Source organism: Bombina bombina, chromosome 4, assembly GCF_027579735.1.
Source record: "Bombina bombina isolate aBomBom1 chromosome 4, aBomBom1.pri, whole genome shotgun sequence".
Taxonomy (NCBI): Eukaryota; Metazoa; Chordata; class Amphibia; order Anura; family Bombinatoridae; genus Bombina; species Bombina bombina.
Window position 1 is genome coordinate 952720547 of NC_069502.1, and position 19704 is coordinate 952740250.

Sequence of the window (19704 nt, forward strand, 5' to 3'; positions counted from 1 at the left end):
AAATAAAAGATTTTATGGAGTGGAATAGATCTGCACAAGGACCTAAATGTGAGGAGGGGGCAGCGAGCATTAAAAATGAAAAACAATGTTATTGTTTTAGTTAAATACAACTATTTCAATCATTATTATTATTATTATTATTATTATTAATGTAATCATTTTTTTCTCCTTCCAATAAAGTACAGGTGAAAAGTTGATTAAATATGAATGATTAACCAATTAAACTGGAGATAGTTCACCTCCAAATACTTTCATTCATTTCAATGATCTATCTAGGCATATATAATGATAAATAACCAAATCGGTAGTGGCCTGATGTAAATGGAAAAAATAATCTGGAAACCACGATTTAAATCGATTCAAAATCAGTCACACTGGCTTGTGATTTAAATCAAATTCAACTGATTATCCCAGAATAATTTTAGTGAGCACACTCATAAAAAAAAAAAAACGCACCTGTGCTACTCAACATGAATATTGTAGGGTGGATTATTCTACCACGCACCCAATATATAATAACCATACACTTGCAATTCCAGTGCAAAAATGTAAGCAGTATGGATTGTGCTCCAGCAAGGTTAACGCTGCATACTGCTTGCATTTTATTCCCACCGATAGTTAGCAAGGATCAGTAATGCAAAAATGACATGTTCTAATGATCTGTTCTGACAAATCAGAGCATGTCATTTATGCATTAGTAAAATAAAGCTTCTTTTTTTTAACCCTTTAATGACAAGGCTAACTTTTCTACATCGGAACAACGTTCCGATGTAGACAAATTGAAATCCCGCGATCGCAAGATTTCAATAATGATATCGGGTCAGGGGGGCATCCCTATGACGCAAGGCACACCCTCCAGACCAGGATCCCATCCAGGAAGTGCCGTGGGCTTCAGGACAGCCAAATGGCTCCAACGTTCTATTGCGTCCTAACGGCGCTAAAGCCTGGCGCGATTAGGACAGAATAGTGATTCAGATAGAACCTGCAATTAAGCAACTTTCTAATTTACTCCTATTATCAAAATTTCTTCATTCTTTCGGTATGTTTATTTGAAAAGCAAGAAAGTAAGTTTAGATGCCGGCCCATTTTTAGTGAACAACCTGGGTTGTTCGTGCCGATTGGTGGATAAATTCATCCACCAATAAAATTCTGTCCAGGGTCTAAACCAAAAATTGTCTGGCTACTTAGCTTAGATGCCTTCTTTTTCAAATAAAGAAAGCAAAGAACGAAGAAAAATTGATAATAGGAGTAAATTAGAATGTTGCTTAAAATTGCATGCTCTATCTGAATCACGAAAGAAAAAATTTGGGTTCAGTGTCCCTTTAAGCTAAAACAATGTGTGTATATACACAAATATACACATGCTGAAAAATATGGTATTAAACAAATAATTTACCAACATTGAGGCATCAAGAATAAAGGGACAGTAAACACCTTGAGATTTTTTATATAAAAATGTTTAGAATTTATATAAAATGTTTGAGTAATGCAACAACTTTGCAATATATTTTAACTATTTTGCTCCTTGTCATGTAATTTAGAACTGAAAATTTAGCAATTTCTACTTCTTAGAACATGAAAAGCTCCCTGCTTATGGGTAGAGTTTGGCTACTGAAAAAAATGAATTGCATTAAATAGAATATTAATTTGTTTTAAAAGCGTTAAGACATGGCTGATATTTTATTCTATATCAACACAACAAGGTGTTTTCTTGTACCTTTAAAGCAGAAATCCTCAAACTTGGCCCTCCAGAGGTTTTGGAACTACATTCCCATGATACTCTACCAGCTGATATACTGGCTGAGCATCATGGGAAATGTAGTTCCAAAATCTCTGGAGGGCCAGGTTTGAGGATGTCTGCTTTAAAGGAACTCTAGATAAAAAACATAATTTATGCTTACCTGATAAATTCCTTTCTTCTGTTGTGTGATCAGTCCACGGGTCATCATTACTTCTGGGATATAACTCCTCCCCAACAGGAAATGCAAGAGGATTCACCCAGCAGAGCTGCATATAGCTCCTCCCCTCTACGTCACTCCCAGTCATTCGACCAAGAATCAACGAGAAAGGAGAAACCAAGGGTGAAGTGGTGACTGGAGTATAATTTAAAAGATATTTACCTGCCTTAAAAAACAGGGCGGGCCGTGGACTGATCACACAACAGAAGAAAGGAATTTATAAGGTAAGCATAAATTATGTTTTCTTCTGTTATGTGTGATCAGTCCACGGGTCATCATTACTTCTGGGATACCAATACCAAAGCAAAAGTACACGGATGACGGGAGGGATAGGCAGGCTCATTATACAGAAGGAACCACTGCCTGAAGAACCTTTCTCCCAAAAATAGCCTCCGAAGAAGCAAAAGTGTCAAATTTGTAAAATTTGGAAAAAGTATGAAGCGAAGACCAAGTTGCAGCCTTGCAAATCTGTTCAACAGAGGCCTCATTCTTAAAGGCCCAAGTGGAAGCCACAGCTCTAGTAGAATGAGCTGTAATTCTTTCAGGAGGCTGCTGTCCAGCAGTCTCATAGGCTAAACGAATTATGCTACGAAGCCAGAAGGAGAGAGAGGTAGCCGAAGCCTTATGACCTCTCCTCTGACCAGAGTACACGACAAACAGGGAAGACGTTTGTCGAAAATCCTTAGTTGCCTGCAAGTAAGAACCCAGGTTTTGTACGCAGAACTACCTTATCTGAATGAAAAATCAAATAAGGAGAATCACAATGTAAAGCTGATAACTCAGAGACTCTCCGAGCCGAAGAAATAGCCATTAAAAATAACACTTTCCAAGATAACAACTTTATATCAATGGAATGAAGGGGTTCAAACGGAACTCCTTGTAGAACGTTAAGAACAAGGTTTAAACTCCATGGCGGAGCAACAGTTTTAAACACAGGCTTGATCCTAGCTAAAGCCTGACAAAAGGCCTGGACGTCTGGATTTTCTGACAGACGCCTGTGTAACAAGATGGACAGAGCTGAGATCTGTCCCTTTAGTGAGCTAGCCGATAAACCCTTTTCTAAACCTTCTTGTAGAAAGGACAATATCCTAGGAATCCTAACCTTACTCCAGGAGTAACCTTTGGATTCGCACCAGTATAGGTATTTACGCCATATCTTGTGGTAAATCCTTCTGGTAACAGGCTTCCTAGCCTGTATCAGGGTATCAATAACCGACTCAGAAAAACCACGTTTTGATAAAATCAAGCGTTCAATTTCCAAGCAGTCAGCTTCAGAGAAGTTAGATTTTGATGTTTGAATGGACCCTGTATCAGAAGGTCCTGTCTTAGAGGTAGAGACCAAGGCGGACAGGATGACATGTCCACTAGATCTGCATACCAAGTCCTGCGTGGCCATGCAGGCGCTATTAGAATCACTGATGCTCTCTCCTGTTTGATTTTGGCAATCAATCGAGGAAGCAGCGGGAAGGGTGGAAACACATAAGCCATCCCGAAGTTCCAAGGTGCTGTCAAAGCATCTATCAGAACCGCTCCCGGATCCCTGGATCTGGACCCGTAGCGAGGAAGTTTGGCGTTCTGGCGAGACGCCATGAGATCTATCTCTGGTTTGCCCCAACGTCGAAGTATTTGGGCAAAGACCTCCGGATGAAGTTCCCACTCCCCCGGATGAAAAGTCTGGCGACTCAAGAAATCCGCCTCCCAGTTCTCCACTCCCGGGATGTGGATTGCTGACAGGTGGCAAGAGTGAGACTCTGCCCAGCGAATTATGTTTGATACTTCCATCATTGCTAGGGAGCTTCTTGTCCCTCCTTGATGGTTGATGTAAGCTACAGTCGTGATGTTGTCCGACTGAAACCTGATGAACCCCCGAGTTTTTAACTGGGGCCAAGCCAGAAGGGCATTGAGAACTGCTCTCAATTCCAGAATGTTTATTGGCAGGAGACTTTCCTCCTGATTCCATTGTCCCTGAGCCTTCAGAGAATTCCAGACAGCGCCCCAACCTAGTAGGCTGGCGTCTGTTACAATTGTCCAGTCCGGCCTGCTGAATGGCATCCCCCTGGACAGATGTGGCCGAGAAAGCCACCATAGAAGAGAATTTCTGGTCTCTTGATCCAGATTCAGAGTAGGGGACAAGTCTGAGTAATCCCCATTCCACTGACTCAGCATGCACAATTGCAGCGGTCTGAGATGTAGACGTGCAAAGGGTACTATGTCCATTGCTGCTACCATTAAGCCGATCACCTCCATGCATTGAGCTACTGACGGGAGTTGAATGGAATGAAGGACACGGCATGCATTTAGAAGCTTTGTTAATCTGTCTTCTGTCAGATAAATCTTCATTTCTACAGAATCTATAAGAGTCCCCAAGAATGGAACTCTTGTGAGAGGAAAGAGAGAACTTTTCTTTTCGTTCACTTTCCATCCATGCGACCTTAGAAATGCCAGAACTAACTCTGTATGAGACTTGGCAGTTTGAAAGCTTGAAGCTTGTATCAGAATGTCGTCTAGGTACGGAGCTACCGAAATTCCGCGCGGTCTTAGTACCGCCAGAAGGGCACCCAGAACCTTTGTGAAGATTCTTGGAGCCGTAGCCAATCCGAATGGAAGAGCTACAAACTGGTAATGCCTGTCTAAGAAGGCAAACCTTAGATACCGGTAATGATCTTTGTGAATCGGTATGTGAAGGTAAGCATCCTTTAAGTCCACTGTGGTCATGTACTGACCCTTTTGGATCATGGGTAAGATTGTCCGAATAGTTTCCATTTTGAACGATGGAACTCTTAGGAATTTGTTTAGGATCTTTAAATCCAAGATTGGCCTGAAAGTTCCCTCTTTTTTGGGAACCACAAACAGGTTTGAGTAAAACCCTTGTCCTTGTTCCGACCGCGGAACCGGATGGATCACTCCCATTAATAACAGATCTTGTACACAGCGTAGAAACGCTTCTTTCTTTATCTGGTTTGTTGACAACCTTGACAGATGAAATCTCCCTCTTGGGGGAGAGAATTTGAAGTCTAGAAGGTATCCCTGAGATATGATCTCTAGCGCCCAGGGATCCTGAACATCTCTTGCCCAAGCCTGGGCGAAGAGAGAGAGTCTGCCCCCCACTAGATCCGGTCCCGGATCGGGGGCCCTCGGTTCATGCTGTCTTTGGGGCAGCAGCAGGTTTCCTGGCCTGCTTGCCCTTGTTCCAGGACTGGTTAGGTTTCCAGCCTTGTCTGTAACGAGCAACAGCTCCTTCCTGTTTTGGTGCAGTGGAAGTTGGTGCTGCTCCTGCTTTGAAATTCCGAAAGGGACGAAAATTAGACTGTCTAGCCTTAGCTTTGGCTTTGTCTTGAGGCAGGGCGTGGCCCTTACCTCCTGTAATGTCAGCGATAATTTCTTTCAAACCGGGCCCAAATAAAGTTTGCCCCTTGAAAGGTATATTAAGTAATTTGGACTTAGAAGTTACATCAGCTGACCAGGATTTTAGCCACAGCGCCCTACGTGCTTGAATGGCGAATCCTGAGTTCTTAGCCGTAAGTTTGGTTAAATGTACTACGGCCTCCGAAATGAATGAATTAGCTAGTTTAAGGACTCTAAGCCTGTCCGTAATGTCGTCCAGCGTAGCTGAACTAAGGTTCTCTTCCAGAGACTCAATCCAAAATGCTGCCGCAGCCGTAATCGGCGCGATGCATGCAAGGGGTTGCAATATAAAACCTTGTTGAACAAACATTTTCTTAAGGTAACCCTCTAATTTTTTATCCATTGGATCTGAAAAAGCACAGCTATCCTCCACCGGGATAGTGGTACGCTTAGCTAAAGTAGAAACTGCTCCCTCCACCTTAGGGACCGTTTGCCATAAGTCCCGTGTGGTGGCGTCTATTGGAAACATCTTTCTAAATATTGGAGGGGGTGAGAACGGCACACCGGGTCTATCCCACTCCTTAGTAACAATTTCAGTTAGTCTCTTAGGTATAGGAAAAACGTCAGTACTCGCCGGTACCGCAAAGTATTTATCCAACCTACACAATTTCTCTGGTATTGCAACAGTGTTACAATCATTAAGAGCCGCTAAAACCTCCCCTAGTAATACACGGAGGTTCTCCAATTTAAATTTAAAATTTGAAATATCTGAATCCAATCTGTTTGGATCAGAACCGTCACCCACAGAATGAAGCTCTCCGTCCTCATGCTCTGCAAGCTGTGACGCAGTATCAGACATGGCCCTAGTATTATCAGCGCACTCTGTTCTCACCCCAGAGTGATCCCGCTTGCCTCTTAGTTCTGGTAATTTAGCCAAAACTTCAGTCATAACAGTAGCCATATCTTGTAATGTTATCTGTAATGGCCGCCCAGATGTACTAGGCGCCACAATATCACGCACCTCCCGGGCGGGAGATGCAGGTACTGACACGTGAGGCGAGTTAGTCGGCATAACTCTCCCCTCGCTGTTTGGTGAAATTTGTTCAATTTGTACAGATTGGCTTTTATTTAAAGTAGCATCAATACAGTTAGTACATAAATTTCTATTGGGCTCCACCTTGGCATTGGAACAAATGACACAGGTATCTTCCTCTGAATCAGACATGTTTAACACACTAGCAATAAACTTGCAACTTGGTTACAATCTTATTTAACAAAAACGTACTGTGCCTCAAAGAAGCACTAAACGATTAAATGACAGTTGAAATAATGAACTGAAAAACAGTTATAGCATCAATCCTTAAAAACAACACAACTTTTAGCAAAGGTTTGTTCCCCTTAGTAAAGTAACAATAATTAAATTTGAAACATAAAAATTACAGAGCAACGTTTTTTAATCACAGTCAATATATAAGTCTCACAGCTCTGCTGAGAGAATCTACCTCCCTCCAAAGAAGTTTGAAGACCCCTGAGTTCTGTTAGAGATGAACCGGATCATGCAGGAAATACAAGAGTAACTGACTGGAAATTTTGATGCGTAGCAAAGAGCGCCAAAAACGGCCCCTCGCCCTCACACACAGCAGTGAGAGAGAAACGAAACTGTCACAATTTAAAACAAGCAACTGCCAAGTGGAAAAATAATGCCCAAACATTTATTCACTCAGTACCTCAGAAAATGCAAACGATTCTACATTCCAGCAAAAACGTTTAACATAATAAATACCTATTCAAAGGTTTAATGTACTTTTAACAGAGTAATTCCAGTGAAATACCATCCCCAGAATACTGAAGTGTAGAGTATACATACATGTCATTATAACGGTATGGCAGGATTTTCTCATCAATTCCATTCAGAAAATAAAAACTGCTACATACCTCAATGCAGATTCATCTGCCCGCTGTCCCCTGATCTGAAGCTTTTACCTCCCTCAGATGGCCGAGAAACAGCAATATGATCTTAACTACTCCGGTTAAAATCATAGTAAAAACTCTGGTAGATTCTTCTTCAAACTCTGCCAGAGAGGCAATAACACGCTCCGGTGCTATTGTAAAATAACAAACTTTTGATTGAAGTTATAAAAACTAAGTATAATCACCATAGTCCTCTCACACATCCTATCTAGTCGTTGGGTGCAAGAGAATGACTGGGAGTGACGTAGAGGGGAGGAGCTATATGCAGCTCTGCTGGGTGAATCCTCTTGCATTTCCTGTTGGGGAGGAGTTATATCCCAGAAGTAATGATGACCCGTGGACTGATCACACATAACAGAAGAAATTAAACATATACATCCAATACACATTTCAATAATTATAGCTTTTACTGTGCATAAAACATGGTCAGCTCTCTGAGAAGAAAACGATCTCCACGCAGCTATGACTGAAATCGTGCTAGCTTTCAGCAGAACAATGTTTACTAACCACATACAATTGCACAAATGCTTCTGTGACTCCTAAAGCACAGCTTTTGGAACAAAATTTAGCCATAAAATAGGATAAAAATGTTATGGCATTTTTATGGATAAACCCATTACATGCATATCTTACCGAAGGTGATGTTGGGATTCTACAAGGAAGCATAAGAACTTCTGACCACACAGATCGGATGTGATAAATACTTTTGTCGCCTCCGAATTTTTTTCCCTGTAAAAATAAAAACACAGGGCAAAGGAGCTGTAACCACAGGAATATAAAGGAAGCAAAATGAAAAACGCAATCAAAGGAAAAGAATAACATGGGAAAAAAATTACCAAATATTTCCATTTACACTGTCAGATAAATGACAAGATTTTTTTTGTTTTTAAACAGAGTTTTGCTTGGCATTTGATTAGTTATATTTTTACATTGAAAACATGATAAAAAGAATGATTTAAAGTGTGTAAGCAGACTGTTGTGGCACAAAGGAAATATAGATTAGGCCAATTATTTGCCCCTTAAACTGAAGATTAAGGACAGCACAGAATGGTTTGCTACAACAGCCAAATCTTGTACTTTTTACATATTTTACAGCTTCTAACTAATTTGGAAAGGAGAATATGGATCTTTTTTTCTTTAAAATGTAATCTTAGAAATGCAGTGGAGGCTTTATTTTACCACACAACAATGGGCCAAACAATAATATGTGCTGGGACACCCACTGATATGGGCTGAGAAAGCAGGAAGAGCAGACATCTCCCCTCCCCTACATATGAAAAGACCATTTACACAAATTGGAGCAAGCTGGAGTATGTAGACATCAGTATACATCTAAAACTTTAGGGCTTGGTTAGGAGTCTGAAAATCAGCACAAGGTTATTTAAAAAGATGCAAAAAAAAAAAAAAACTATACATTTTTACAAAAACATCCCCAGGTTAGCTATATAAATGGATCATCTACAAAACATTTATGCAAAGAAAAATCTAGTATACAACGTGCCTTTAAATTAAATCTGACAGAAATGGTCAAGTCCAGATGTAAGCCTAAAACAGAACTTGCCTCCACTGAAAACAATGATCGTTTGTTGGAAGACAGCACTTTCTTTAGTGTTTAGCACTGCCTTCCAACTGCACCTTCCTGTAAAATTCTGTATCCACACTGGATTGACTATGTGTATGCTGGAAAGTGGAAGCCAACCCAGAGTAATTCAACAGGCATGTTCATGAAGGCAGTGAAAAGTAGAGTAGGAATATATATATATATATATATATATATTTATTTTTTATTTATTTATTTTACACACCATTTTACTGAGCTTGTATTGCAACATAATTCTACGTCCTACCTTGTGCTAGCAGCAGTCTCTGTCCATAGGTGGTCAATGCACATTTCTGGAACAATGGGCTCTGTTTCGGTTGTAAAGAAGTCACTGGAAGTGCTGTTAGGTGAGTGGTTTGCACTTAACCTCTTTGGGGATGGTGTATGGCTGGAGAAATTGAACCTCTGCACACCAGAGAATGATTGCACTCCTAAAGCAGGTGAATACGAACGGCTGTTCATAGAAAAGATAGAGGTGATTAATTCCCACATCCTAAATAGACATTCTTAAAAAGGGACAAAAACCCCAAAAAATGTCATTCATAATTTAGGTAAAACATACAATTTTAAACAACTTTCCAGTTTACTTCTAGTATCAAATTTGCTTCATTCTCTTCAAATCATTTGTTGAAGGAGCAGCAATGCTTTACTGGTTCCTAACTGAACACATGGGTGAGCCAATGACAATCGGTATATATGTGCAACCACCAATCAGCAGCTAGAACCTAGGTTCTTTGCTGCTCCTGAGCTTACCTAGATAAAACCTTCAGCAAGGGATCCCAAGAGAAGGAAGCAAATTAAAGGGACAGTCTACTCCAAAATTTTTATTGTTTAAAAAGATAGATAATCCCTGTATAACCCATTCCCCAGTATTGCATAACTAACACGGTTATATTGATATACTTTTTAGCTCTGTGATTACCTTGTATCTAAGCCTCTGCATAATGGCCCCTTATTTTAGTTCTTTTGACAGGCATGCATTTTAGCCAATCAGTGCTAACTCCTAGGTAAATCCACGTGTGTGAGCACAATGTTATCCATATGGCACCCATGAACTAACACCCTATAGCTGTGAAAAACTGTCAAAATGCTTTGAGATAAGAGGCAGTCTTCAAGGGCTTAGAAATTAGCATATTAGCCTACATAGGTTAAGCTTTCAACAAAGAATACCAAGAGAACAAAGACAATTTGATGATAAAAGTAAATTGGAAAGTTGTTTAAAATTGCATGCCTTATGTGAATCATGAAAGTTTAATTTTGACTAGACTGTGCTTTTAAATAATAGCAGTAAAATGGAAAGTTGTTTAAAATTGTATGATCTGTATAAATCATGAATGTCTAATAATGACTTTACTGTCCCTTTAATGCAATCCTGACAAAATGCACTGGACCACTAAAATCCTATTCAAAACAGGAATTGACAAATTAATTTGAAATTTAGGAGTCAAGAAGAATATAGAGGAGCCAAACATGAAGATACATTTTTAGAGGCCACACTACAGGTGGCTCTAGAAGGAATCAATGGCTACTAGAATTTTACTTCTTTACTTTTTGTATTTATTTTATGAGAGACACAGATGAGAGAGGATATATATATATATATATATATATATATATATATATATATATATATATATATATATATATATATATATATATATATATATAGATATATATATACACACACACACACACTATATTATCTCTTTCCTCTCTACATACATATATACACACACATATACTGTATATATACACACATACACACTATATTATCTCTTTCCTCTCTACATATACATATATATATATATATATATATATATATATATACACACACACACACACTATATTATCTCTTTCCTTTCTACATACATATATACACACACATATACTGTATATATACACACACACACTATATTATCTCTTTCCTCTCTACATACATATACACACACACACTATATTATCGCTTTCCTTTCTACATACATATATACACACACACTATATTATTTCTTTCCTCTCTACATACATATATACACACACACATTTACTGTATATATACACACATACTATATTATCTCTTTCCTCTCTACATATACATATATATATATATATATACACACACACATACTATATTATCTCTTTCCTCTCTACATACATATATACACACATATATACTGTATATAAACACACATACTATATTATCTCTTTCCTCTCTACATACATATATACACACACATATACTGTATATATACACACATACTATATTATCTCTTTCCTCTCTACATACATATATACACACACATATACTGTATATATACACATACACACACATACTATATTATCTCTTTCCTTTCTACATACATATATACACACACATATACTGTATATATACACATACACTATAATATCTCTTTCCTCTCTACATACATATATACACACACATATACTGTATATATACACATACACTATATTATCTCTTTCCTCTCTACATACATATATACACACACATATACTGTATATATACACACATACTATATTATCTCTTTCCTCTCTACATACATATATACACACACATATACTGTATATATACACACATACTATATTATCTCTTTCCTCTCTACATACATATATACACACACATATACTGTATATATACACACACACTATATTATCTCTTTCCTCTCTACATACATATATACACACATATATACTGTATATATACACACATACTATATTATCTCTTTCCTCTCTACATACATATATACACACATACTATATTATCTCTTTCCTCTCTACATACATATATACACACATATATACTGTATATATACACACATACTATATTATCTCTTTCCTCTCTACATACATATATACACACATATATACTGTATATATACACACATACTATATTATCTCTTTCCTCTCTACATACATATACACACACACACTATATTATCGCTTTCCTTTCTACATACATATATACACACACACATATATACACACACACTATATTATTTCTTTCCTCTCTACATACATATATACACACACACATTTACTGTATATATACACACATAATATATTATCTCTTTCCTCTCTACATACATATACACACATACTATATTATCTATTTCCTCTCTACATACATACATATATACACACATATATACTGTATATATACACATACATACACACACATACACACATACTATATTATCTCTTTCCTCTCTACATACATATATACACACACATCCTGTATATATACACATACATACATACACACACATACATACACACATACTATATTATTTCTTTCCTTTCTACATACATATATACACACACATATATACTGTATATATACACATACATACACACACATACTATATTGTCTCTTTCCTCTCTACATACATATATACACACACATCCTGTATATATACACATACATACATACACACATACTATATTATCTCTTTCCTTTCTACATACATATATACACACACATATATACTGTATATATACACATACATACATACATACTATAATTATCTCTTTCCTTTCTACATACATATATATACACACATATATACTGTATATATACACATACATACATACACATACATACACACATACTATATTATCTCTTTCCTCTCTACATACATATATACACACACACACTATATTATCTCTTTCCTTTCTACATACATATATACACACACATATATACTGTATATATACACATACAAATACACACATACTATATTATCTCTTTCCTTTCTACATACATATATACACACATATATACTGTATATACACATACATATACACACATACTATATTATCTCTTTCCTTTCTACATACATATATACACACACATATATACTGTATATATACACATACATATACACACATACTATATTATCTCTTTCCTTTCTACATACATATATACACACACAAATACTGTATATATACACACATACTATATTATCTCTTTCCTCTCTACATACATATATACACACACACATATACTGTATATATACACACATACTATATTATCTCTTTCCTCTCTACATACATATATACACACATACACACACACACACACACTATATTATCTCTTTCCTCTCTACATACATATACACACATACACACACACACACACTATATTATCTCTTTCCTCTCTACATACATATATACACACACATACATATATACACACACACACACTATATTATCTCTTTCCTCTCTACATACATATATACACACACATATACTGTATATATACACACACACTATATTATCTCTTTCCTCTCTACATACATATATACACACACATATACTGTATATATACACATACATACATACACACATACTATATTATCTATTTCCTCTCTACATACATACATATATACACACATATATACTGTATATATACACATACATACACACACATACACACATACTATATTATCTCTTTCCTCTCTACATACATATATACACACACATCCTGTATATATTCACATACATACATACACACACATACATACACACATACTATATTATCTCTTTCCTTTCTACATACATATATACACACACATATATACTGTATATATACACATACATACATACTATAATTATCTCTTTCCTTTCTACATACATATATACACACACATATATACTGTATATATACACATACATACATTCACATACATACACACATACTATATTATCTCTTTCCTCTCTACATACATATATAAACACACACACTATATTATCACTTTCCTCTCTACATACATATATACACACATATATACTGTATATATACACATACATATACACACATACTATATTATCTCTTTCCTTTCTACATACATATATACACACATAGATACTGTATATACACATACATATACACACATACTATATTATCTATTTCCTTTCTACATACATATATACACACATATATACTGTATATATACACATACTATATTATCTCTTTCCTCTCTACATACATATATACACACACATATACTGTATATATACACACATACTATATTATCTCTTTCCTTTCTACATACATATATACACACACATATACTGTATATATACACATACATACATACATACTATATTATCTATTTCCTCTCTACATACATATATACACACACATATACTGTATATATACACACATACTATATTATCTCTTTCCTCTCTACATACATATATACACACACATATACTGTATATATACACACATACTATATTATCTCTTTCCTCTCTACATACATATATACACACACATATACTGTATATATACACATACACACACATACATACACACATACTATATTATCTCTTTCCTTTCTACATACATATATACACACACATATACTGTATATATACACACATACTATATTATCTCTTTCCTCTCTACATACATATATACACACACATATACTGTATATATACACATACACACATATACATACACACATACTATATTATCTCTTTCCTTTCTACATACATATATACACACACATATACTGTATATATACACACATACTATATTATCTCTTTCCTCTCTACATACATATATACACACACATATACTGTATATATACACACATACTATATTATCTCTTTCCTCTCTACATACATATATACACACACATATACTGTATATATACACACATACTATATTATCTCTTTCCTCTCTACATACATATATACACACACATATACTGTATATATACACACATACTATATTATCTCTTTCCTCTCTACATACATATATACACACACATATACTGTATATATACACATACACACACATACATACACACATACTATATTATCTCTTTCCTTTCTACATACATATATACACACACATATATACTGTATATATACACATACATACAATCTATAATTCTTTCCTTTCTACATACATATATACACACACATATATACTGTATATATACACATACATACATACACACATACTATAATTATCTCTTTTCTTTCTACATACATATATACACACACATATATACTGTATATATACACATACATACATTCACATACATACACACATACTATATTATCTCTTTCCTCTCTACATACATATATAAACACACACACTATATTATCTCTTTCCTCTCTACATACATATATACACACACATATATACTGTATATATACACATACATATACACACATACTATATTATCTCTTTCCTTTCTACATACATATATACACACACATATATACTGTATATATACACATACATATACACACATACTATATTATCTCTTTCCTTTCTACATACATATATACACACATATATACTGTATATACACATACATATACACACATACTATATTATCTATTTCCTTTCTACATACATATATACACACATATATACTGTATATATACACATACTATATTATCTCTTTCCTCTCTACATACATATATACACACACATATACTGTATATATACACACATACTATATTATCTCTTTCCTTTCTACATACATATATACACACACATATACTGTATATATACACACATACTATTTTATCTCTTTCTTCTCTACATACATATATACACACACATATACTGTATATATACACACATACTATATTATCTCTTTCCTCTCTACATACATATATACACACACATACTGTATATATACACATACACACACATACATACACACATACTATATTATCTCTTTCCTTTCTACATACATATATACACACACATATACTGTATATATACACACATACTATATTATCTCTTTCCTCTCTACATACATATATACACACACATATACTGTATATATACACACATACTATATTATCTCTTTCCTCTCTACATACATATATACACACACATATACTGTATATATACACATACATACATACATACTATATTATCTCTTTCCTCTCTACATACATATATACACACACATTTACTGTATATATACACACATACTATATTATCTCTTTCCTCTCTACATACATATATACACACACATATACTGTATATATACACACATACTATATTATCTCTTTCCTCTCTACATACATATATACACACACATACTGTATATATACACATACACACACATACATACACACATACTATATTATCTCTTTCCTTTCTACATACATATATACACACACATATACTGTATATATACACACATACTATATTATCTCTTTCCTCTCTACATACATATATACACACACATATACTGTATATATACACACATACTATATTATCTCTTTCCTCTCTACATACATATATACACACACATATACTGTATATATACACACATACTATATTATCTCTTTCCTCTCTACATACATATATACACACACACATATACTGTATATATACACATACACACACATACACATACTATATTATCTCTTTCCTTTCTACATACATATATACACACACATATACTGTATATATACACACATACTATATTATCTCTTTCCTCTCTACATACATATATACACACACATATACTGTATATATACACACATACTATATTATCTCTTTCCTTTCTACATACATATATACACACACATATACTGTATATATACACACATACTATATTATCTCTTTCCTCTCTACATACATATATACACACACATATACTGTATATATACACACATACTATATTATCTCTTTCCTCTCTAAATACATATATACACACACATATACTGTATATATACACACATACTATATTATCTCTTTCCTCTCTACATACATATATACACACACATATACTGTATATATACACACATACTATATTATCTCTTTCCTTTCTGCATACATATATACACACACATATACTGTATATATACACATACACACACATACATACACACATACTATATTATCTCTTTCCTTTCTACATACATATATACACACACATATACTGTATATATACACACATACTATATTATCTCTTTCCTTTCTACATACATATATACACACACATATACTGTATATATACACACATACTATATTATCTCTTTCCTTTCTACATGCATATATACACACACACATATACTGTATATATACACATACACACACATACATACACACATACTATATTATCTCTTTCCTTTCTACATACATATATACACACACATATACTGTATATATACACACATACTATATTATCTCTTTCCTCTCTACATACATATATACACACACATATACTGTATATATACACACATACTATATAATCTCTTTCCTTTCTACATACATATATACACACATATACTGTATTTATACACATACACACATACTATATTATCTCTTTCCTTTCTACATACATATATACACACACATATACTGTATATATACACACATACTATATTATCTCTTTCCTTTCTACATACATATATACACACACATATACTGTATATATACACACATACTATATTATCTCTTTCCTCTCTACATACATATATACACACACATATACTGTATATATACACACATACTATATTATCTCTTTCCTCTCTACATACATATATACACACACATATACTGTATATATACACACATACTATATTATCTCTTTCCTCTCTACATACATATATACACACACATATACTGTATATATACACACATACTATATTATCTCTTTCCTTTCTACATACATATATACACACATATATACTGTATACATACACACATACTATATTATCTCTTTCCTTTCTACATACATATATACACACACATATACTGTATATATACACACATACTATATTATCTCTTTCCTCTCTACATACATATATACACACATATATACTGTATACATACACACATACTATATTATCTCTTTCCTTTCTACATACATATATACACACACATATACTGTATATATACACATACACACACATACATACACACATACTATATTATCTCTTTCCTCTCTACATACATATATATATATATATACACACACATATACTGTATATATACACACATACTATATCATCTCTTTCCTCTCTACATACATATATACACACATATATACTGTATATATACACACATACTATATTATCTCTTTCCTCTCTACATACATATATACACACATATATACTGTATATATACACACATACTATATTATCTCTTTTTTTTCTCTACATACATATATACACACATATATACTGCATACATACACACATACTATATTATCTCTTTCCTCTCTACATACATATATACACACACATATACTGTATATATACACATACACACACATACATACACACATACTATATTATCTCTTTCCTCTCTACATACATATATACACACATATATACTGTATATATACACACATACTATATTATCTCTTTCCTCTCTACATACATATATACACACATATATACTGTATACATACACACATACTGTATTATCTCTTTCCTCTCTACATACATATATACACACACATATACTGTATACATACACACATACTATATTATCTCTTTCCTCTCTACATACATATATACACACATATATACTGTATACATACACACATACTATATTATCTCTTTCCTCTCTACATACATATATACACACACATATACTGTATATATACACATACACACACATACATACACACATACTATATTATCTCTTTCCTCTCTACATACATATATACACACATATATACTGTATATAAACACACATACTATATTATCTCTTTCCTCTCTACATACATATATACACACACATATACTGTATATATACACACATACTATATTATCTCTTTCCTCTCTACATACATATATACACACACATATACTGTATATATACACATACACTATATTATCTCTTTCCTCTCTACATACATATATACACACACATATACTGTATATATACACATACACTATATTATCTCTTTCCTCTCTACATACATATATACACACACATATACAGTATATATACACACATACTATATTATCTCTTTCCTCTCTACATACATATATACACACACATATACTGTATATATACACACATACTATATTATCTCTTTCCTCTCTACATACATATATACACACACATATACTGTATATATACACACACACTATATTATCTCTTTCCTCTCTACATACATATATACACACATATATACTGTATATATACACACATACTATATTATCTCTTTCCTCTCTACATACATATATACACACACACTATATTATCTCTTTCCTCTCTACATACATATATACACACATATATACTGTATATATACACACATACTATATTATCTCTTTCCTCTCTACATACATATATACACACATATATACTGTATATATACACACATACTATATTATCTCTTTCCTCTCTACATACATATATACACACATATATACTGTATATATACACACATACTATATTATCTCTTTCCTCTCTACATACATATATACACACATATATACTGTATACATACACACATACTATATTATCTCTTTCCTCTCTACATACATATATACACACACATATACTGTATATATACACATACACACACATACATACACACATACTATATTATCTCTTTCCTCTCTACATACATATATACACACATATATACTGTATATATACACACATACTATATTATCTCTTTCCTCTCTACATACATACACACATATATACTGTATAAATACACACATACTATATTATCTCTTTCCTCTCTACATACATATATACACACATATATACTGTATATATACACACATACTATATTATCTCTTTCCTCTCTACATACATATATACACACATATATACTGTATATATACACATACACACAC

At 33.9% G+C, this 19704-nt stretch overlaps 1 protein-coding gene across 1 annotated transcript in view; it reads right to left on the bottom strand.

Moving 5' to 3' along the window:
* The window catches only part of ANAPC1 (anaphase promoting complex subunit 1), a 592717-nt gene that overhangs the window by 549750 nt on the left and 23263 nt on the right, over positions 1 to 19704 (bottom strand). The window contains exons 10-11 of the mRNA XM_053712607.1: positions 9122 to 9328; positions 7908 to 8003 (exon numbers count right to left, since the gene is read on the bottom strand). Coding sequence (XP_053568582.1) covers positions 7908 to 8003; positions 9122 to 9328 — 303 coding nt within the window. The remainder of the gene's footprint in view (positions 1 to 7907; positions 8004 to 9121; positions 9329 to 19704) is intronic.